This window comes from Cotesia glomerata, linkage group LG1 (genome assembly GCF_020080835.1).
Source record: "Cotesia glomerata isolate CgM1 linkage group LG1, MPM_Cglom_v2.3, whole genome shotgun sequence".
Classification (NCBI taxonomy): Eukaryota; Metazoa; Arthropoda; class Insecta; order Hymenoptera; family Braconidae; genus Cotesia; species Cotesia glomerata.
Window position 1 is genome coordinate 34,726,078 of NC_058158.1, and position 23,982 is coordinate 34,750,059.

Below are 23,982 nucleotides of genomic sequence, written 5' to 3' on the forward strand. Positions count from 1 at the left end.
CATTCGTATCAATTTATTTTATCTATATAAATCAAATATAATACTAAAGTTAGCAGTCACTTAACAATTTTTTAATTTTATTTAACAAAAAAATTTGTCCTAAAAATCATTTTTAAAAAATTGCATTTTTTATTTTTTAAAATTTTTACATGCCAATTTTTTTTTATAATTATTTTTTGCCATCATTTATTTGTTATAGAATTTTTAAAATTATTAAATATATGCTAAATTAATTTTCATTAAAGTTAGTCGACACTGTTTTTTTTTAATTACTAAATTAGAACTAAATAATATTTTTAAAAAATTGCACTTATAGTTTTTCAAGTTTTTTTCGAATGAAATTAAAAAAAATTTTTTTTTTGTAATTTTTTTAATAAAAAAAATTTTTAAATGTCTGCTAACTTAATTTTCATAAATTAAATTGATTATCGCTCACGATAATAACAAAAAAAAATTGATTTTAAAGTTAGAAATTAAAATGTCAAAAGACAAAATAATAATTGTTAAAATAACTTTACGGTGTTTAATCACGAACAAAGACAATAAAAATTATTTGTTACTTATTTGTAGTAATAATTGCACGTGTATAATAACAATAATGATAATTATATTTCTTCATATAACTATATATATAAAATAATAAATACCGTGAGTATAATGAGAAGAAAAATAATTTAACGTATTTTTTATTTTTTTTTTCTAGTGTGACTGATGTATGTAGTGTGTATTGGCTCATTATTTTCCCGCGCAATACACCGCTCAACTTGCGCATACACATGCAATGCACGTGTGCATTTGAATGTCCATGTAGATGCAGATTTATATTGTAGACATGATATGAGAGTGCGAATGATGGCCACGAGATTGTAAATTGTAAATGTGAAATAAGATAACCAATGAGTCGATTAAAGTTTCCAGCCGATAGTTATTTTATAAGCGTAATATAATGATCGGCTAACTATGACGCAATAACTTGATATTTTTTGCGCTTTCGCGTCATGCTATTGTCAGATTATTATGAAATTAAATATAAATGAAACTAGTTGAAACTCGGATTTAAAGCAGGACAAGATCGCGTCCATGATGTTGCATTATCAGATCTGTGTACATATATAAATTTATTTATTTATTTTTATTATCATTGTTGTTGTATGGAAGATTTAAAATTTATAATAGGGAACACGTATGTAAATAGCCATGGAATGAATTTGTTTATCGCTAATGTGTGAGTTAGCGACCTTGGTACCGCCCACACCGGAGACATATGGGTTGAGTGCTCCCGTGATCTTGGCCTGACATTTTCGTCAGTAAAGTGCCTCATATCGCAGAGACGTGTGTTTACTGTACCCTTTTTAAAACTTCCTCTAATCTTCGGCTGAGGTTCTGATTTTATATTTTATTTTATTTTAAAAGTTTTATGATTTATTTTATTTATTTATTTTTGGTTTTTTCTTGGAGGGTCAATGAATTTTGTGATACTTAAAGTTACAAAGATTTGAAGTATTTTTTTTTTTAAAATAAAAATATTTAAAATTTTTATTTTATGGACAGAAAATTTAAATTTAAAAAATATCGTCTGAATTTTTCAAATACATAATTGAAAAATTTCTTTTTATTATGAAAATTATCAAATATCTTGAATTTTATTTTAAATAATAAATATTAAAAATTTTAATTGAAAATAATTTTATAAAAAAAAAAATTCAAGCTTAAAAAATTAAAAATTTGTTTTAATTTTTTAAAAATTGTTGATAGATCTTGAGTTTTTTTTTTTAATAATAAATATTTAAAGTTTTAATTAAAAATAATAATTTTATAAAAAAAAATTCAAGCTTAAATTAAAAATTTGTTAAAATATTTTTAAGTTTGTTTAAAAACCTTGAATATTATTTTAAATAATAAAAATTTTAAATTTTAATTAAAAATAATTTTATAAAAAAAAAAATAATTCAGGCTTAAAAAATTAAAAATTTGTTTAAATTTTTTAAAAATAAAATTGAAAAATAAATCTGAAGACTTTTTAAATAAAATAAAAAATTTTCTTGACTTTTAATGTCAATTTTTTTGACTTAAATTTTTCCAAGATAAAAAAAAGTACACTCCGATTTATTAAATTGCGCAGTAATTTAAGTTAACAAAGAGAAATAATACTTGTATAATATTAAAACGGAAAATGATTTATTAATTTCTGGAAGATGTTGAAGTATTATCTTCTTTATTTAACAAATAAAAATCCATTTTTTTGTTTTATCAATTTATTAAACTGCGGGCGTGATTTCTTTGTTTGCTTCATAATATCCCAGTCGAGAGTAGAGCTAAGCTAAGCATTTCGAAAGTGAGAATATAGATGTAACAATGTGTATCTGTATTCTGTGTTGGTCGAGTTTTTCGAGCTTGAGCTGCTGCCGACTAAGTGAAGTGTCTCGGGGTCGTCGGACGAATTATATTTGAGAAACGATAGCGTTTTCTTTGTTCTCGGTTAACTCGCGTTGTTAACTTACACTGTTTTAGTTTTAGTTTTGCTTTTACAGGAGTGCCGAGTATTCCTAACCGAGCAAATAAGAATAAAGAGGAATTGTCGAGGAGCTGGTGAAGAATGAGACACTCAAGTCGCTAAATGGACCATTTTTTCGTCTCATTTCACTTCACAGCTTTTACTCGAGAAGAAAAATAAAAATAAGTAAATGCAGACACGCATGTTGAATGCTATTAATTATTCAGATGTTTGCTTGATTTAGTATTGCAATAATAATTATTAATAATTTAATCTCCTTGTCTCTGAGGGATTAGTAATAGAATTATCCGGTCTTTATACTGTGACATTATTTTATTATATTATGCGGGTCGAATTAAGCTCGTTCTATTTATGGACTCACGGATTTATTTTTTCTTTTGTTGTAATTAAAATTATTTAGATAAATTACAAGATAAATCGGAGCGACTGCGCTACAAAAAAAAATTTATTTTTAATTGGAAAAATTAAAGGATTAAGTTTTAATTTTATAATTTTATTTAAATCAGAATTTTTTTATATTAGCAGACAATTGATAATTTTTTGATTTCTTTTTAAATAAACAAGAGCTAAAAAATTATTAAAAAAAAAATTTTTTTATAATCTTTAAAAGCTTCTAAATATAGAATTTTTAAAATAATTTTATTTGCTGCAATTTAGTTGTTAAAAAATTTATAAAAATTATCAGATGTCTAAAATTCAGTATAATTTTTTTTTTAATTATTTTTGGTTCTTTTAATTTTAAAAGACTCAATAAAAATTCAAATTAAAAACAAAAATAATATTAAAAAAATTTTTTTCTAATTTTTAAATGCTTCTAAATATAGAATTTTTAAAATAATTTTTTTTTGTTAGAATTTATTACTTAAGAAATTTTAAAAAATTATCAGATGTTTAAATTTCAGTATAATTTTTTTAAAAAATAATTTTTGGTACTTTTAATTTTAAAAGACTCAATAAAAATTGAAATTGCTCCGCAAAAATTAAAATAATATTAAAAATTTTTTTTTAACTTTGCAAAATAAAAAATAAATTTTATCCTGAGGTCAACCGGAAATATTAAAGATTAGTCACGAATATTTAGGACTTGCACAAATGGCAACTTGTTGTAAAGAAAAACACAATCGATAGTTGAGCGTTTTGAGTAAAATAAGCCAGATTGTTTATTGTAATCGGGCCGTCTAGTTTGTTTTCATATCAGTGGGTGAGATAAGAGACTTTTCAATGTCCGTATCGTGTTTCTTGCGGATTGTTTGTATAGCAGTCGACCGAGATACATATACGTATAGATTTACCACAATATGTTCTGCCATTGGACTTATAAAAGCTTTAAATTATTGACGCTGTCCATATTTTAAATTCCGTCTTTGCAAACCCTAAAATTATTCTATTTTAGTCCATTACACTCAAGCGGATAAATTAATGGATGAGGAGCAAAAATTAACGGCAATAAATTAGTTAAGAGTCTTATAATTTAAATAGAGAATTTCTGTTGACTTCCGGACCTTAATTCTATTCTGAGACTTAAACTGGGATTCCCTCTCTCGGGATCAGTAAAGTGTTGTGGCTTTCCGGTGGTATTTTTGTTTGGAATCCTCTTAACTATTATAACACTCTAGCGTGAAAAAATTCTCCTGTTATATGGAAAAAAAATAAAAATAATATATTTGTTAAAAAGTTGCGTCTTTTTCCGCGAATAAAGATAACGTAGCTACATCCGGTCAAATCTCTTTGATAAATTTCTGGCGTCACGATATGAAGTATAAAGAGAATAAATATATATTTTAACGGGTATAATTAACTCAGCGACGAGTAAATTTAATAAATTTATTTATATTAATACACTTGGTATAATAATATTGAAACAATTTGAGCTAATGGCGCTTGATAAAAACATTTTAAGTGCGTTTTCTTTTCCAATTAGTTTCATCCTGGTTGTATGTTTATCATCGCTTTTCGTTAGTCTCTAAATTGAAGTATATTTTGGCGGGTCGTTTGTTACTCATACGAGTACAGTCGGTTGGCAACTTGCCAGGTAGAAAAAGAGATTGAGAAGAAGGAGAAGAAGATAATGATATACTTGTAAAAAAGATATAAAATAGAAGAGCTGAAGAGTGAGATTATTATATGGAGGTATTGAGATTTGTCATTTTACAGGTGATAAAGTTAGAATTCTATTAAAATGATTTGTAATTTAAAAATTTTAAATTTTTGAACTATGATAGGTATTTTTTAAATTCATTACATATCTTATTTTTTTAATTTTTTACCAATAAATTGAAAAATTTTAAAGATATTTTCTCGCTTTTGGTGAAAAGTATTAAAAAAAAAAATATTTTTGATAAATAATTAATAAAAAAAAATTTGGAAAAGATTAAATGAAACTTTACTTATTAATAATACATTCAAATAAATAAATAGGACTTTTGGTTAAAATTTGGCGCAACGAGCAAAGTGTGTACGCCAATACACGAGCCGAAAAAATTTTTTTTATACTCAATTTATACACATATAAACGTAATAAACTAACAATCTATGTTATTAAGGAAATAAAAAAAATTTTGTGTCCATTATAAGTATTTAGACTGCATTCAAAAATGTTCTCTCTCGATACATAATTAAAAAATGAGCTTGTATTTTGTGAACTATTGACATTTTTAAAGATATAAGCTCATCCCGACATTACACTCATTGAGACCTTTCATTTGAGTACCCACATCAATTTTTCATATATTATATATATATATGAATATATGAAAAATATATAAAAATGCATGTGGGTACTCAAATGAAAGCTTTTGATCAGTATAACATCGGGATGAGCTTATATCTTAAAAATGTCAATAATTAAGAACTGACTTGCTATCTTGTCAAGTAATGATATTTTTTAAGATATAAGCTCATCTCGATATTACACTCATCGAGACCTTTCATTTGAGTACTCACATAAATTTTTCATATATTTTATATATTTATATATATTACATATATGTATATATGAAAAATATATCAAAAATGCATGTGGGTACTCAAATGACAGCTCTTGATGAATGTAACATCGAGATGAGCTTATATCTTTAAAAACGTCAATATTTAAGAAAGTACAGTGCAATTTAACAAAAATCATTATTTAATTTATTTATCTATATTTTACAAGTCATGGCAGTTACATAGTGACTGCAAGGTTGCTAGTTTATATTATAATATGAAAATGGGTAAATATAATTATTTATTAAAGAAAAAAACTTTTCTTTTAACAGTAATAATAGATAAAAATTTTTTTTCACTTTATAAAATAAACATCAGCTACTTTTTTATGAAAAAAAAATTTTACTTTGTCACCGTCGAAATTTCAAACTATTCCAAGACGTAAAAAAAATTTCAAAGTAAGAGAAGTATGTTCAAATTAAAAAAAAAAAATTTGATTATTCACATTCTAACTTCGGCGGTAAATTAAAATAAAAAGACCGCTTAAATTTTAAGAATAGAAAAAATAAAATAGCAATTGTTAAGAGGTTTTCCACCCTAAGAACTTTTTCATTTGCGGTAAGGACGGTAGAACGATGATGTGCCTTGCGGGGACTGTTTTACGAGTTCAGTAATACCCTTGAGTCCAGTGGGTGGTTGTTAATACTTCTCAGAAGAGAGGAGAGCGGAGAGCTTGGAAGGAAATAAGAATGAGCATAATAGCTCTCGTGAAGTAGTTTGCCATCTGTGAATTTGGTATCTCCGCTCGTCTCGGGTGAAATTCGATAGCCGAGAATTCTTCAGGGACGAATTTACGTGGTTAATTGGCGAGATGTGTCGTCTTGGTCTTGGTCGACGTCGACGATGTCGTCTTGGTCGCCACTTTGAGGGGGACACTCTTGTATATTGCGTACTAAACTTCTCTCTCTCTCTCTTATTCTATTTTTCTGAAACTCACCATGCACATGCTCAAAATTCGCGTGTCTATTTTGGTGGCTAAGATGAGACGCTCGACGTCTTCCCGACGTACCTCGTATCGTCTCAGTGCGTTGCCTAGTGTTAGACAAGCGTTGGTAGACGACGCACCGAATTTCGAACGAGTAAACGCGTGGCGATAGGGCGCGGACAAGAGTCTAATCTTTATTTACATATTTATAAATAATAATCAATCAAATAATTAAACGAAAACAAGAACAAGTTTTTTAAAAAAAATTTCTAATTAATAATCCAAATAAAAATATTTTAAAACAAGTAAGAGCTCTTGCTTCCGACGCCCGTATTATTACGAACGAACGATCTGTTTTATCAATTATCACTCCGATAATTTTTAAATCCACTTTTATCATTATCATTGTTTTTATAACTACTCTGAATTTAAAACTATATATTATAAATTTTATCAAAGACGGATTTATAATTTTATTTAAATCTCAATCTAAAAACGAATACGAAATGGCAACCGCCATCGACCCAGTCGACATTGCAAATATTCTTGCACAAGAGTTGCTATTCCAACAGGTAAATTAGACATACTGCCCTTACCCGTCACGGCAAATTGCTGTATCTAATACAACATTTTACCTTGACAATTTTACACTTCAATTACGTATCTACTTACTTAAATTATATTATTTTCCTCAAAAGATAAACTATTTTTGTTTTATTACTCTATTAAAATTTAACTAGAAAATTTTATTTATATACCGTCATTCATTTTTACATAAATCTATATGATTAATAAAGAAAATTTTGTGTCCAAGATAGTCTTATGATAAAATCGATTTTTTTTGGTGAAATTTAGTGTCATTGCAAAGGTTTTCATTTGAATTTGTGTCTTTTCAAAATTTCATATCATTCTCATCGATAGTCAATTTATTATAATAAGTATTAAGACTGCATTCGAAAATTCTCTATCTCTAGATACATAATTAAGAAATGAACTTGTATCTTGAGAACTATTGACATTTTTAAAAATATAAGCTCATCCCGATGATACACTCATCGAGACCTTTCATTTGAGTACCCACATCAATTTTTCATATATTTTATTATATTATTATTATTATATATATATATTTTATATATAATTACTATTATATATTATTTCATAATATTTATATATATTATATACATGTATGTATGAAAAATATATCAAAATGCATGTGGGTACTCAAATGAAAGCTCTTGATGAGTGTAACATCAGGATGAGCTTATATCTTTAAAAACGTCAATAGTTAAGAAAGTACAGTGCAATTTAACATGAGTAAGAAACGACCTTGTATCTTGAGAACTATTGACATTTTTTAAGATATAAGCTCACCTCAACATTACACTCATCGAGACCTTTCATTTGAGTACCCACATCAATTTTTCATATATTTTATATATTTATATACATTATATATTTCTATATATATGAAATATATAAATATATAAAAAAATGCATGTGGGTACTCAAATGAAAGCTCTTTATGAGTGTAACATCGGGATGAGCTTATATTTTCAAAATTTATGTTATATATATGTATATATGAAAAATATATCAAAAATGCATGTGGGTACTCAAATGAAAGCTCTTGATGAATGTAACATCGGGATGAGTTTATATCTTAAAAAATGTCAATAATTAAGAAAGTACAGTGCAATTTAACAATATTTATCATTTAATAAAGCAAAATTTTATTTATTTATAGATTACAAGTCACATAGTGACTGCAAGGTTGCTAGTTACTAATGAATTGAATTGATAAATAATAAAATAATAAAAAAAATACTGTATCAACAATATTTAAAAACTAAAACATTTAAAGATAAATTATTTTATCATCTAAAATTTAACATACAAAGTTTTTTTATTACTTGACAAGATAAATAATAAAAAGAGTAAATTTTTAATAGACATTTACTCAACTAATAATTTTCAAAACAAATTATTTACCGAGACTGACAAAAATTCTTAGGAAAATATATTTTACGGCGGTTTTTAAAAACTTGTCAGAAGAGAGCACGTGGCAGATGTTAAAAAAGAATCGATATCTATCTCTGTTCCGCTCACAAGGGGTAGACCTTGGCATGTGTATGTTTACCTCCATCACGTATTTGTACTGTATGTCGACATCTATTTTATGTTTTTTCCTTTTATTTTGTTATATATTTTATTTTAGAAAAGTAACGCCGATTTTGTCGTCAAGGCTGACGACAAAAAAATTATAATTACTTCAATTAATTAATTAAATCCTTGCGGCTAAATTAATTTGATACCTAATTATAATTACTTACTCTGTTGTTTTGTTAATTAAAACTATTAATAGCTAGCAAACAGGTCTTATCACTTTAAAATACTCCTCGTGTTTCACAATGTTTTGAATATTCTGGATACGGTATCACCCTTTTCTTAAACTCGGGTGGTGCAACAACAAACGCGCGTTGCGATGAAAATGCCAGTTAAGTTGTTTTATTAATAGAATCCTCGATGAGGTGGCTCAAGAGTTGTTTAACTAATCTAAAGTAATGTAATGTAATATAGTATAATAATGTAAATACATGGATCGGTAAAATAAAATAAGCGCTTTGTTTTAAATGGCGCTCATTAGTGTTCAGGCTCATATTACAACCATTTAATTAAAGATTAAGCTTAATAAAAAGGATATTCACCTGGTTTATTGTCTGATATTAAGGTCAAGGCAGACAACCTCTCATTTTTAGCAACACTCTCTTTTGGCTAATTTTTTTTTTAAATCATCTGGATACAGTTTAGCGTTTTTTGATACAAGTCAAATTTATTTTACTGAAAATAATGCAAGATTTTTATTTAAAATTATTTATAACTATTAATTAATGTACAAAAATTAAAAATAGTTTAATTTTATATTTGTTGAAAAAATTGTAATTTATAATTTATTGAAAAATTTTAATTTTAAAATTATTAAAAAATTTCAGTCAAAAAATTTTTTGATTTTATATTTTTAAAAAAATTTTTAAATTTAAATTTATTATACAATTTTAACTTTAAAATAATTTAAAGTTTTAGTAAAAAAATAATTTTTAATTTATAATTTGTTAAAAAATTTCAACTTTAAAATTATTCAAACAAAATTTAAATTAAAAAAAAATTTTTAATTTATAATTTATTATAAAATTTGAAATTTTTAAATTATTCAAAAATTTTTAATTTTATATTTTTTTAAAAATTAAAAAAAAATTTGTTTTTAAATAAATGAAAAAAAATCAAAACATTTCAATACATACCTCATTTTTTATATACCATAAAGTATTTAAACTTCTTATTCTCTTACCCACTAAAAACTCAGTAAAAAAAAAAAAAAAATCTCCATCCATAAAAAGATCCAATTAAATATTGAAGGTATACTTACAATAATTTTTCAACTCTCGAAGTATGTACCCACCGATGAGTAATTTTAGCGATGACATAAGTGTTTTGTCTTTTTAATTTAACCACGGAAATTCCCTAGCATTCCAGTTTAAAGTCTAAGGTCCTTCCCTTTTATACCTGATCTTTATTTCTTCAGATGATTTATTATGAATATCGTGACATTTACATTTAAATATCTCCATTAAATATTAAACACTTATATTTAAATTTATTTATTGAGTGGCGAACCCTAATTTCAATAATTAATATTTATAAACACAAAAAAAATAGTACCTTAAAAGTTAAAAGCTAGCAATAACAATATTTATAATTTGAAAACCCGTCAAGTGATATCATCGATAAATTTATACCTTATTACCGAGAAGTGAATACGATCCATTAAATATATAAATAATAAATATAAATAATATTGTCCTGCACGATAAGACACACTTGATTCGTCATCGTCACGTTTAAAATTAGACTGCTCAACTTAACTCAACCCGATAGTTGTGTGCATTTTTTTTTAACTTATCAACTGCATGTACAACATAATTATTATAGTTTATATTTAAATTTAAATATGAGTATTTTGAGGATAAGAGCGCACGTGGTTCAAATTAAATGCAGCTTGTTAGCAAAAGTGCATCCTCGAAAGCGCGGGCGTTGCTCTGAAAAAAAAATAAATATAAAGAAGAAATATTAATGTGAAAAATTGCAGTAATTTAAGTCTTGAAAACAAAAACTAACTTTTTTATTTTGATATTTATTTTATAGCTGGCATCTCTAGACGGTCTGCACAGTGGTGTGCCCACGAGGACGACGCCTACACTGACACCGACGACCCTCCGCACCATCGAGCAGACTTTTCTCGAATTAACGAGCGAGTCAGCGTCCCACAGTCGCGAGGCCGGTTTCGTTCCTCCTTTGGTTGAGCCGTCCCAGCCGACGCCGGCTCAGACCCAGAACAACAGCTTAATCACCGGGCAGAGCACCCATAATCATCACCATCACTCGGTGCTACTGGAGAATCAGCAGAGTAGACCTCAGCAGCAGGCCCGCAGAAACATGGGCGGCAGGAGACCCACCAGGACGATCGGCATGTCCCCTGAGGAGGAAGAACGGCGACAGGTTCGCAGGGAGAGGAATAAAATGGCTGCTGCTAGGTGTCGCAAACGAAGAATGGATCACACCAATTCCCTACTAGAAGTAAGTTTACTTAATTTGAATTTTTTTTTTTTTTTTTTTTTTTTTATAATTAATTTAGTTTTTATTTTAATTCTAAATATTTTGACTAAAAAATTTATTAAAAATCATTAAAATTTTTTTTTCTATTCGCACTTATTGAAAGCAGCCGGATTATCTTTTTTATTCAAATTAATAAAATTTTTTATGAAATAAAAATAAATAAAAAAAACGCACTGAAAAAAATTGACTTGATTTAAAAGAAAAATTTTTAAACGAAAAATATAATTTTGAAAAGTTTGATTTAATTTCAGAATTTTTTTACTTGATCAAAAATTATTAAATTTTCTTAAGTAATATATTCTTGGTTCAAGAATTTTTCTTTTAAATTAATTTAATTTTTTTATCAGTGTAGGAAATATATTGATAAATAATTGATCAAATGTAGGAGTATTTTTTTTTTTGAAAATTTTAAATGTTTCCTAGAGATTTTGGTTGAATTTTAAATTTAAAAAATGACAAAAAACTAGAATATACTTTGAAGTAAACGAAAAATCTAAATATAAATATAAATTGAGGTTTTTTTAAAAATAACTCCGGAAACAGCGCCTGAAACTTTTGATGAATATTAAGGTAAAAGACCCAGTTATTGACACTGGCCTAGTTATCGACACTTTCAATTTTATTATAATTAAAAAACAAAAGCCGACTCCCATAAATTAATAAATATAATTTGTGAATTTTAAATTTTCAGATAATTGGTTTTTTTCAAAACATTTTATTTTTTCAATTGAAATAAAATTGCAAGTGTCAAACAACTAGACCAGTGTCAATAACTGGGTCTTTTACCTTATAATAATTATTTAAACTTTTATAACTTGAAAAAATTCAATTTTGTCATTGTAATTTAAATGCTCTATCTTGAAAAATTAAAATTAAAAAAAAAGTATGCTACCCTTGATGAAGATCTTGAATATTTAGAATTTATAAAAAGTTAAAAAGCCTGAAAAATTTAAAATAGGGTTGTAGAAGTACCGTATTTGGCCAGTTAACATTTGAATTAATTTATAATATAATAATCATATTTTTGTTGAATTTTAAAAAATTTATATTAAAATAAATTAAATTGTAATGGTTTATTCATATAAATTCATTTCTATCATTTATTTGAACAATAAATGGCCATAAACAGTACAGTGGCCACAAACGGTACTTCTACCCTATTTTGTAAAGAAATTTTAATTAAATTAATGTTTCTCTTTGAGCAAGTATGAATTAATTAAGCAAATTTTTAATAAAATAATTATTTATTATTTAGTACTAATAAGCCTGAATTTTTTTTTAGGAAACTGAGGGTTTGGAAAAGAAGAAACAAACACTCCAGAACGAAATCTCGCAGCTCCAACAAGCAAAAGACGACCTGGAGTTCCTGCTAGAAAACCACCGAGCAGTATGCCGATTGGGCTCATCCTCGCCTCCTGACATGAAACCCGTGATAAAAGCAGAGTCATACATCGACAACAGCCCATTCCTCCACCCGAATAAATGCGACTCCCTGGACACCAGACCGAACCGGCCAAACTCCCTGCAAGTCGGTTCTGACAACAACAACCGACCAACTTCATTGCCGATTTTTGCCGCTAATGAAGCTAAAGACCGACCAGACCCCCTGCAATTCAAGACCGTCGAGACGCCCTCATTCATGAAGACTTCGAATGAAGTTGCCGGTGTCCCAATAACGACACCCTCCAGCGGTATTCCATTCAACTTTGACTCTCTGATGGACGGTGGCACCGGGTTGACCCCAGTGTCCACGCCGCTGATTCCTTCTTGCTCCTCGCAACAGAGAAACAATCTGTCCGCCGTTGATCTCAGCTCTCCGGACGCCAATCCACCTAAACTTGTCAGCTTGTGACGCCAGGAGGAACTCAACTACACCTCCAATGAACATGAACCCGCGTAAAGTTATTAAAAAAAATTTATTTATTTGTAATTACACAAAATAATTACCCGTCAGTAATTATTTACTGACAATCTTTTTTTATTGAGTTTTAATTTTTATTTTTATTTTACTACTGTGTACTGTATTGATCATTTTATTATTGATTATAATTATGATTATTGATTAATGTCACCTTTTTTTGGTTCATATTCTTGGGAGTTTTTTTTTTATCACGACGACATCGAACGAGTTGCTATTTCTTTGCGTCACAAACATCACAAGTTGCCATAAATGTATTTTTGTCGTTCTCGTCATCAGGACAAGAACGGCTGTATTTAATTAATATTAAATATTATTACTATTAATACAATACGTCTTTTTAATTTAAGAAAATAAATAAAAATTTTATAATAATAATTCTAAGCGTGAATTATTATTACTATTATTATTATTATTATAATAATAAAAAATGAGCAAAGTTTTTTTAATTTGTCTTTCTTATGATAATGTAATATTTTTAGACAATTGTGAAATTTAAAACGCGTTTTTTTACAATTGTTATTTGACGTATTTTTGTACTACGAGATATTTTAAATAAACTTGTGCTCTTACACGGAAAGAACAAGATAACACTGGATATCATCCCAGATTATACTCAGTGATATATGTAGTGAAAAAAAAATTCTGATAGTAGCTAGAAAAATCCAGACTATACTGCGTGATATCTGGATTATACTCATTGTAATCTGGGATCATACTCATTGTAATCTGGATTATACTAGCCACTATCTGAATTTTTTTACTCAGTATAATCTGGGATGATATCCTGTGTCATCTTGTTCGTTCCGTGTTATTGAATAAAATTAAAAATTTTATTCTTGAAAAAAAAAATTTTTTTTTTCAAGTTTTTAAAAAATTCTAACTTGCAAAAGCCAAAAGTTAATTTTTTTTTTTTTTTTTTTAATAAACTTACCTAAGCGGCACAAAAAATTTTTTGGTAATATTTTGTTAAATTTGACACTTATTAATTTTTTACTTGTTAAGTAAAATTTACCAAAAATTCAACAATTTTTAATGTAATGCTTGGGTAGTAGTTGCGTTAAAAAAAATTTGAGTAATTGTTATAATTATAAAATAAAATTTTTGTAAGGCTAAAATAAGTCTTGAAAACTAATTATGAAAATGTACAAGTACATTTATAAAATAAAAAATTTTGAACAAAATTTTTCTACTTATACATTTTCTACGCAAGAGTTTGCGATCAATTTTATAATATTTAGAATTATTGATATATATTTATATAATATCGTATTATACGATAGTTTAGTCTTTTTATATTGATAATTAATTGTAAAAAAAAAAATAACAAAGACAATTTATTAAGCTCAAGCTGTATCGACTAAGCCATCGAATTATTTCTTAACAAATAAATAGATACGCAAGTCACTTGTATTGATAAAATAATTTTTTTAAAAGGCAATTAATTCCCGAGTGCCTGCTCAATTTGATGAAAAAAATTTTAATCTAAACTCACGACAATATCTTGAATGTAAACAATTTTTTAGTGGAAAAACACTCGTCATTCTTAGAAAAAAAAAAATTGACATTTGCCATTTACCATTGAACCTTGTCTATTTAAAAATATTTAATTAGCGAGTTTTATACTAGAATAATATTTTAAAATAAATAGTTTTTAATTTCTCCAAGTAATTAAACAAATAAAATTATAAATATATTTTATAGTGTAAAATTTTGCATGAGCTCCAGCAATATTAATATATATATATACATTTATATTTATATAAGATGTGATAATTTGTCAAACTCAATTTATAAAAAAATTTCTATAATTACTTGCTCTTGTATTTTACTTGATTATGTAATAATAATAATATTTAATTACAATCCACGATGCAATATATTTTTAGTCAAAATAAAAGTCATACAATTATATAGAAAATTTAAATGTTTAATTATTTATTTTTCCTTTTACGTATAGTTATTTATTAGATATTTAATTATTAATTACATATAAAAAATAATCGATTATTATTTACAATAAATAAATAAATATTTTTTTAAATTAAAATCCGGTAATTTGTTTGATAGCTTGTTGCTCTTCAACTGACCCCATACTTTGATAGCTCTCAAATTCAGATGAAAAACTTCCATTGCCTGAAGTTATTATCCTTAGGGTGGTCGAGTATCCAAGTAATTCACTTAATGGTACCAAGGCTCTAAGTACCTATTAATTAATTAAATCAATTGATTAACCCTCCAATTTATTAGAAATATTAATAAAAATAATAAAATAACAATTACTTTATATTGCCCACGAACAGTAACTTCTTGTATTTGCGCTCTTCGTTTTCCTAGATCCCCCATCACTCTAGAAGAATATTCCTCCGGCATAACAACTTCCAATTTCATTATCGGCTCCAATAAAATGATCCCCGACTGTTCTAACATCTATAAATAATTCCTTTGATTAATAAAGAATACCCTAATAACAAAAACAAATCAATTACCAATATTATTAAAAGAATAAGGAAAATTTTGTTTCCAAGATAGTCATATGATAAAATCGGTTATTTTAGTGTCATTGTTAAGGTCTTGAATTTGTCTCTTTTCAAGGTTTCATATCATTCTCATCGATAGTCAATTTATTATGATAAGTATTTAGGCTGCATTCGAAAATGCTCTATCTCTAGATACATAATTAAGAAATGACCTTTTATCTTGTGAAATATTGTCATTTTTAAAGATATAAGCTCATTCTGATTTTACACTCATCGAGACCTTTCATTTGAGTACCCACATCAATTTTTCATATATTTTATATATTTATATATATATGAATATATGAAAAATTGATGTGGATACTCAAATGAAAACTTTTGATGAGTGTGACATCGAGATAAGCTTATATCTTTAAAAGTGTCAATAATTAAGAAATAACCTTGTATCTCGTGAACTGTTGACATTTTTAAAAATATAAGCTCATCCCGATGTTACACTCATCGAGACCTTTCATTTGAGTACCCACATCAATTTTTCATATATTTATATATTTATATATATGTATATATGAAAAATATGTCAAAATTCATGTGGGTACTCAAATGAAAGCTCTTGATGAGTGTAACATCGGGATGAGCTTATATCTTTAAAAACGTCAATAGTTAAGAAAGTACAGGGCATTTTAAAAAATATCTTGTAAGCTATTGACATTTTTAAAGATATAAGCTCATCCCGACATTACACTCATCGAGACCTTTTATATGAGTACCCACATCATTTTTTTATATATTTGATATATTTATATAGATGAATATATGAAAAATATATTAAAATGCATGTGGGTACTCAAATGAAAGCTCTTGATAAGTGTAACATCGAAATGAGCTTATATCTTTAAAAATGTCAATAGTTAAAATAGTACAGGGCATTTTAACAAATATCTTGTAAACTATTGACATTTTTAAAGATATAAACTCATCCCGATGTAACACTCATCGAGACCTTTCATTTGAGTACCCACATCATTTTTTCATATATTTATATATGAAAAATATATCAAAATGTATGTGGGTACTCAAATGAAAGCTCTTGATGAGTGTAACATCAGGATGAGCTTATATCTTTAAAACCATCAATATTAAAAAAAGTACAGTGCAATTTAACAAAAGTCATTATTCAATAAACCAAAATTTTAATTTTCTATACTTCATAAATCCCGTAAGTCACAATAGTGACTGCAAGGTTGCTAATTGTTATTACCTTCCGTATACACTGAGCAATAGCTGATGAAATCATAGTATCAGAAGTCCCTCTCCCGACCTCCAGCCAGTGCAACTTAACACCCACATCAATCAAAGGACAGCCTAACTTAGGTCCATGATTAAGTGCCATCTTGACGCCTTTTTTAACCGCAGCCATCACCTTGGGGTGAATATCCGCAATATTAGAAGCGCTTTCCTTAGTCTTATCAAACAACAGCAGCTCCTTGCCTTCATAATTAGGAATCAACGACAAAGTCACATTAACATCATGATTAGTAGTTCCTATTTTGTGATGTGAGACAAGCGTGTCCTTGATGCCTTGAGTGATAGTTTCCTTATAAGCAATTTGCAGTGGACCGAGATCAACGTCAATCTTGTACTCAGTCTTAATTCTCTCTTTAATTATATCAATATGAAGCTCACCCATTCCACCCAGTACAGTCTGACCGGTCTCTTCATTCAGAGTGACCCGAAGACTCGGGTCCTCCCTTTCCAACTCCTTGAGCGTATTTTCGAGCGGAACTTGAGCCGACAACGAAGGCGGCTCAATCGAACAGAAGAACACGGGATCAGGAATTTTACCAGCTGAAAAAAAATTTTTTTTTTCTTCTTCATCAAGATTCTTTATTTTAGCAGCAACATTCTTTGCTCGGCTCACCACCGTCGGGCTGCTGGTCAGCAAGTCTTCAGTGATGGTAAATTTGCATCCAGCCAGTCCTCCGATGTTTCCTTCAGTCACCTCATCAATTTCTTCATAATCATCAGCATAAGCTGCGTAGAGTCTGCTTCCTTGCTCATACTTTTCTCGGGTTGCGTTGTAGACCTTCTGGTTCTTCTTCAAGCTTCCTGAGTAGACTCGGAAGAAAGTTATCGGCCCACGCTGCTTGTCATGCATGATTTTAAACGCCCTGGCTGATAAATTGTCCTCAAAGCAGCGGTACAAGCTCGCTTTTTTATGAAGATCTGGAGATGGTAAGTAAAAAATGATCGCGTCCATCAAAGGCTGGACTCCGATATTTTTATAAGAGCTCCCTAGAAGAACTGGGATGCCTTTGCGCTTGATAGTGCTGCTTCTTAACGAGTCAGCTATCACCTGTCAAAATGGATTTTTTAATTACTTTTTATTCCATTGCATTATTAATTATTATAGTTAAGCAAAAGCTATTTAAAATATTATAGAACAGGTAACAAATTATATTAATAACGGATTTTTGGATAGTAATATCATTAGATAACAACCAAATTTTATTTGAGAAAATTATAGTTTAAGTTTTTATAAGAATACTAGCTGTTACTCGCCCGCCCCGCTGGGCGCTTTATAGAATTCCACTTTTAGATCTAGATTTGAAATTTAATTAGAGTATTGTTTTGACTTGCACAGATTCCCAATTCTATCGAATTGGCATCCACCTTTTATCCATGTAATTATTCTAGCTAATATTCATTGTAACTTTTAATGTGCAATCATTATAACATTCCCGTGTCTTTCTTACAAAAATGAATAATAATTGATATGGAAAAAAAAATTTTTAATGAGCATTGAAAGCTTCAGTTAAAGAAATTGCAGGTCTCATAAGTGAAGAAATTTGCCTAGTATATAAACATAACTAAAAGAATTAAAAAATTTATTTTAAACAAATGACAATCGAATAGAATAAATTTAGTTACAATAAGGGCCAGTTTTTCAATATGGGATAAAATTTTATCCGAGATAAAAGTACTGCCAATATAATAATAAAAATAAATAATTTAGCACAGTGATATTGCGTACGAGTAGTTCTCCCGGAATTCAGTCACTTATTTTTAATTAATATAAATAAACATTAGCCGCATGTCACAGAAATATTAATTTCCAACTGTGACAACTTGATGATTGTAAATAAATAAAATAAAAATTAGGAAAACGGATGATCCTGAAGACCACCCTGCAACTTCCCGCTAATTCTATATCTAAGTGCTTGAAAATGTGAAATTGCACTTGTAACGTTATCGAGCTTTTCGAGCTCCAAATTACAAGTTATGTGTTATTTTGAGCTCTTCAAGCTCAAAGCGGTCGCTGTTCTATCCTTTAGAGCTTTTCGAGCTTATATCTTGCATTTGACATATCTATTATTAATCTATAATTGTGTTAATTGATTTAAAATAATTTAAATGACACAATAAAAGAGTTATTATTATTTTTATGATGTATGTATTTATTTTTTATTTCAATAAAAAAAATAAATGACCAAATTCATGGATAGCTAACTGAGAGCAATATCACGTCGCTAAATTATTTATTTTTTTTTATTATATTGACATTACTTTTATCTTGGATAAAATTTTATCCCGGATTGAAAAACTGGCCCTAAAAATTCATTAGTTCTCAGTAAAAAAAATATAGGTTCCGGATAAGTAATCACCACCATATCATATACTAAAACCTTCTCCGAAACACGCTGTATCTTACACGGAAAAAAGTAAACTGTAATAAATAACAGTCGATTTATAATAAGTAATGATCAACTGCTTAAAATTACCATTTCAAACAGTAAAATCGTGACTCAACTATTCACTTTATAATATTTACCATTTAAACGTTACAATTTACTCTTTACATGGAAGAAAATACTATTTCAAACAGTAATATTCGCTATGTAAATGTCTAAAATGTTAAAATATAATAATTAACAATTCAGACTTTGATATTTATCATTTCGTACCTAAAAAATGATCTTATGATATGTAAAAAGTATAAAATAAAGTTAGTAAATTTCTAACACAAGCAACGTCAATATTTATTAAGTAAAATGGTAAATTTTAAACGCAACGCTAAAAATCAAACTGTAATTATTGACTTGCTTGGACTGGTAAAATGTATATTTTAAAAGTATAATTTTTACTGTTTGAAATGTTAAATTCTCCCAGAGTGAGACCCCCTTCTCTTTCATCTGAGTTCCCCTTCTCCTCATAATATCGACTATATATTGAAATGGCAATTTTTACTGTTTGAAACAGTAATTTTTTAAGATGAAAGAGTCGTTATTTACTATAGTGACAGCTATTAATCACTTATTTTGGATATTAAATTATAAATTGTGGCTTTTATACTTTCTACATTAATTTCTGTAATATTTATATTTTTGCCACTCCGATGTCCGCTTTACTCTTTGAAACTATAAAAATTAATTGGAATCCCAGTGAATATTACAGTTTACTTTTTTCCGTGTATGGTATAAGAATTATTCCAATCGGTTTAGTAGTTTTCGCAGTATAACCGGACAAAAAAACCGGCTCTCCATTTATTAGTATAGATTCATTACTTATATTTATATTTAAAATGTTAAACCTTGAAAATAAAGATTCTTTATAAAACCAAAAAAAATTCAGCTATTACCTGGGTTGGTATGTCATCCAGCGAATCCTGTTCAATGATAAAATTAGCGAGCCCATCATCAATTGTCGACAACTTGTCTACTAACAATCGGCGTTTCTCTCTAGCCCGCTCCAGCAGAAAACTATCTTCTGCTTCCGCCAATTTTTGACGAAGAAGTTTTGTACCCTGGGAAGTCTTGTCGAAGATTATCTTCTCCAAGGTCAGCAGGTCTAGAATCCCAACAAAGCCATTGTCATTTTTAATCGGAAGCTGCACTGGTAAAGCAGTTACTTCAAACTTGGACTCCAAGGACTCGAGACACATGTGGAAGTTCGCGTCAGCTCGGTCCATTTTGTTGACATAGACCAAACGGGGAATACTGTATTTGTCAGCCTGCTTCCAGACTGTCCTTGTTTGAGCCTCTACGCCTGCGGAACCGTCCAGAATCACCACTGCTCCGTCTAATACTCCTAAGGTCTGCTCGACGCCCATTGTGAAGTCAATGTGCCCTGGTGTGTCGATTAAATTGAATCTATGATCTTTCCAATTGAAAGTCACTGCTGCTGATACTATCGTTATGCCTCGTTGACGCTCTTGCTCCATATAGTCGGTCACCGTGTTACCGTCGTGGACTTCACCCATATTTTTTATGCTTCCGGAGTAATAAAGCATTCTTTCCGTAGTTGTTGTTTTTCCTGAAAGATTTATTATGGAAATAAATTCCAAAGTAGACTTTAAATAATAATAAAATTAGTAGACAGCTGACAATTTTTAGAATTTTTTTTATTTATAAAGTTATTACAAAATTAAAAAAAAAAATTGCACATGTAAAAAATTTGAAAAACTAAGCGTACAATTTTTTAAAAATATTTTTTTATTGCTAATTCAATTAATAGAAAAAAATAAAAATCTCTCACAGCTAATTTTAGTTTCATTGAAATTATTCGACATTTTTGATTTTGCTCTATTTATTAAATTAAAAGTAAAAATTTTTTTTTTTTATTTGCAATTAGTTAAAATTTGTCACAAATAAAATTTTTTTATGACAATTTTATGACAGCGAAGTTAGCAGACATTTAAAAAGTTTTTGTATTTTTTTTCATTAATTAAATTAGAATTAAAAAAATATTGTAAGAAATTCAATAACTTGTTTTTTAAATTTTCTAGATGTAGAATTTTTTTAAAATTCTTTTGTTATAAATTTTTCAGTAAGAATTCTAAAAATTGTCAGATGTCTGTTAACTTTATTTTCAATGAAAATTAAATTAGCCGACATCTAAAAATTTTTAGAATTTTTTTTCATTGAAAAAATTATTACAAAAAAATAAAAAAAAAATGTCACTTGTAAAAAACTTCAAAAACTATTAGTGAAATTTTTTAAAAATAATTTTTAGCTCTAATTTAATAAATGAAAGAAAAATAAAGAAATTGAAAACGTCGGCTTACTTTAGATGAAAATTAAATTAGCCGACATCTAAAAATTTTTAGAATTTTTTTTCATTGAAAAAATTATTACAAAAAAATAAAAAAAAAATGTCACTTGTAAAAAACTTCAAAAACTATTAGTGAAATTTTTTAAAAATATTTTTTCGTTTTAATTTAATTATTAAAAAAAATTAAATAATTAAAAACGTCGGCTAACTTTAGTATCATTAATTATTTTAATAAAAAGACATCTAGAAATTTCTAAATGTCGGCTAACTTTATTTTCATAGCATCAAAACTTAGCTTGTAAAATAAATAATTAAAAAAACTTTTTTTTTATTTTTTAATTATTAAAAAAATCTAAAAGTTTTTTTAGATATTAACTAAGTTCAATATTATGTAAGATAAATGTTAGAAATTTATTTACCTGCATCGATATGAGCCATGATACCAATATTTCGTATCTTTGATACTCGACATTTTTCATCACGTTTTGACAGATCCTTAGAATAATATCTAACGCGAAATTTACACCAACTTAATTTATTACCGAGGTTACGTATCAACATTTTTACTTATTATTTATTTATACACTTTTTTCATCACATCAGTCCTCAATTAATATACGTAATTTCTAATGGCGGAGGTATCACGTGTTTGCCGCAAAAAATTTAAACTTTAATTTTAAGTAAGTATCTTCTTTTTTTCTTCTTCTTTTAAAATTTATGTACTTTCTCATTTCTTATTAAATTAAATAACACGAATAATCATCACAAAAAATTATTAAATACAAATTATCATTGGATAAAAATAAATAATCGCTTAATTAGCAATTCTTTTTAATTTATGAACGACACTTCTTAGCCGTTTGTGTGAATAGAAGATACAAAATAAGTACAAAACACACAATAAGTAAAACATGATTAAATATTTAAATAACTGATTAAAAAAAATTAATATCAGCTGTCACTAGTTAAATAAATTTAGTTTGATAAATTTTTATTATCAAAAATGGTTCATTTACTTATTATTGAATAAATTATCTAAAATTTAAGTACTGATAAGTACACACGTACAGACAATTTGATCGTCAAACTCTAAATGAATGATGCTCTCGCTCTGATGCACTGCTGCGGGCATGCCAGATTTGTCAGAGCTCACGTGTACGTGCTGAAAGTCACGTACACATTTTCTGTTATTATTATTATTTATGATTATCATGATTGTGATTGTTATTATTATTATTATTCTGGGTGGCGAGTAGTGTAGGCCCTAATTGGCATTCATTTGACCTGGAACTTACAACTGGAGATGGAAAGGCTGCCTGTGATTGGCTGAGAGAGTAACGGAATAATGAAAATCATACTGAAGTTAGCTATCAGTTGTTTATTTTTTAAATTTTTTTAACAAATCAATTAAAATTTCCACTGATAGTTTTTTTTATTTTCTACTTGTGGAAATTTTTAATTAATTAATATCTGTCAACTTCAGTGTCATTAATAAAAACTGATGAAAATAAATTATAGATGGTTGCAAAAATTTATGCAATAATTAAAAAAATTTTCACATTTTTTTTATTATTATTATTATAATAATATCATACTGGAGTTAGCCGTCAGCTGTCAATTTTGAAAATTTTTTTAACAAATCAATTACAATATAAAAAAGCTTCTAAAAATTTTCACTTGTAATTTTTATTAATTTTCACATGTGGAATTTTTTAATAATAATTGCTATAAAATTCTAAAAAAATTTTTAATGTCTGTCAACTTCAGTGTCATATAATAATAATAATAATAATAATTTTATTAACAGGTAAATTATTTATAAATCAGTCAGCTGATTCTAAAAATAAAAAATTGCAATTGTAAGTATTAAAAAAAAATGTAAATGAAAATTAAATTAGCCGACATTTGAAAATTTTTATAATTTATTTTATTGAAAAATAATTTAAAAAAAATTAAAACAAAAATTTTCACATGTAGAAAATTTATGATCTTAAAGTTAGCAGTCAATTGATAATTTTCTAATTTTATTTAATGAACAAATTATTTTTAAAAAATTGCATTTGTAACTTTTTAAAATTTCTATATATGTCAATATTTTTTTTCACATTCTCTTTGCCATAATATATTTGTTAAAAAATTCTAAAAATTATTAAATATCTGCTAAATTAATTATCATAGAAAATTTTAAAAATTATATGTGGAATTTTTTAAAAATAGTTTATTAGTTCTAATTTTTAATTAATAAAAACAATCAAAAATTTTTGAGTGTCAGCTAACTTAATTTTCATAAAATGTAAATAAATAAAAAAAATCATGACATTAAAGTTAGCCGTCACCTGATAATTTTTTAATTTTATTTAACAAACAAATTTGTTGCGAAAAATTATTTTTAAAAAATTGCATTTTTAATTTATTAAAATTTCTACAAGTCAAT

At 27.2% G+C, this 23,982-nt stretch overlaps 3 protein-coding genes across 7 annotated transcripts in view; 2 read left to right on the plus strand and 1 right to left on the minus strand.

Annotated features, from left to right (window-relative positions):
- Positions 1-13,005, plus strand: part of LOC123267689 (transcription factor kayak) — a 33,696-nt gene extending 20,691 nt beyond the window's left edge. For 3 of the 4 annotated variants that reach the window (XM_044732497.1, XM_044732488.1, XM_044732480.1), the window contains 2 exons: positions 10,629-11,060; positions 12,382-13,005. In XM_044732497.1, the coding sequence (XP_044588432.1) occupies positions 10,629-11,060; positions 12,382-12,951 (1,002 nt within the window). In that variant the 3' untranslated portion in view covers positions 12,952-13,005. Of the gene's footprint in view, positions 1-6,521; positions 6,998-10,628; positions 11,061-12,381 lie in introns of those variants that run through there. The other variant, XM_044732505.1, reaches the window with a different exon arrangement.
- The window catches only part of LOC123267712 (N-acylneuraminate-9-phosphatase), a 28,984-nt gene continuing 10,243 nt past the window's right edge, over positions 5,242-23,982 (plus strand). The window contains exon 1 of one of the 2 annotated variants that reach the window (XM_044732526.1): positions 5,242-5,259. The gene's annotated coding sequence lies outside the window, so the exon portion shown is untranslated. Of the gene's footprint in view, positions 5,260-16,041; positions 16,060-23,982 lie in introns of those variants that run through there. The other variant, XM_044732518.1, reaches the window with a different exon arrangement.
- LOC123267684 (ribosome-releasing factor 2, mitochondrial) lies at positions 15,060-22,290 on the minus strand. The gene is made up of 5 exons (XM_044732467.1): positions 21,968-22,290; positions 20,137-20,810; positions 16,759-17,853; positions 15,301-15,447; positions 15,060-15,223 (listed from the first exon to the last, which is right to left on the minus strand). Exons 1-5 carry the CDS (start codon positions 22,107-22,109, stop codon positions 15,062-15,064), a joined length of 2,220 nt encoding a protein of 739 aa, XP_044588402.1. The 5' UTR covers positions 22,110-22,290; the 3' UTR covers positions 15,060-15,061.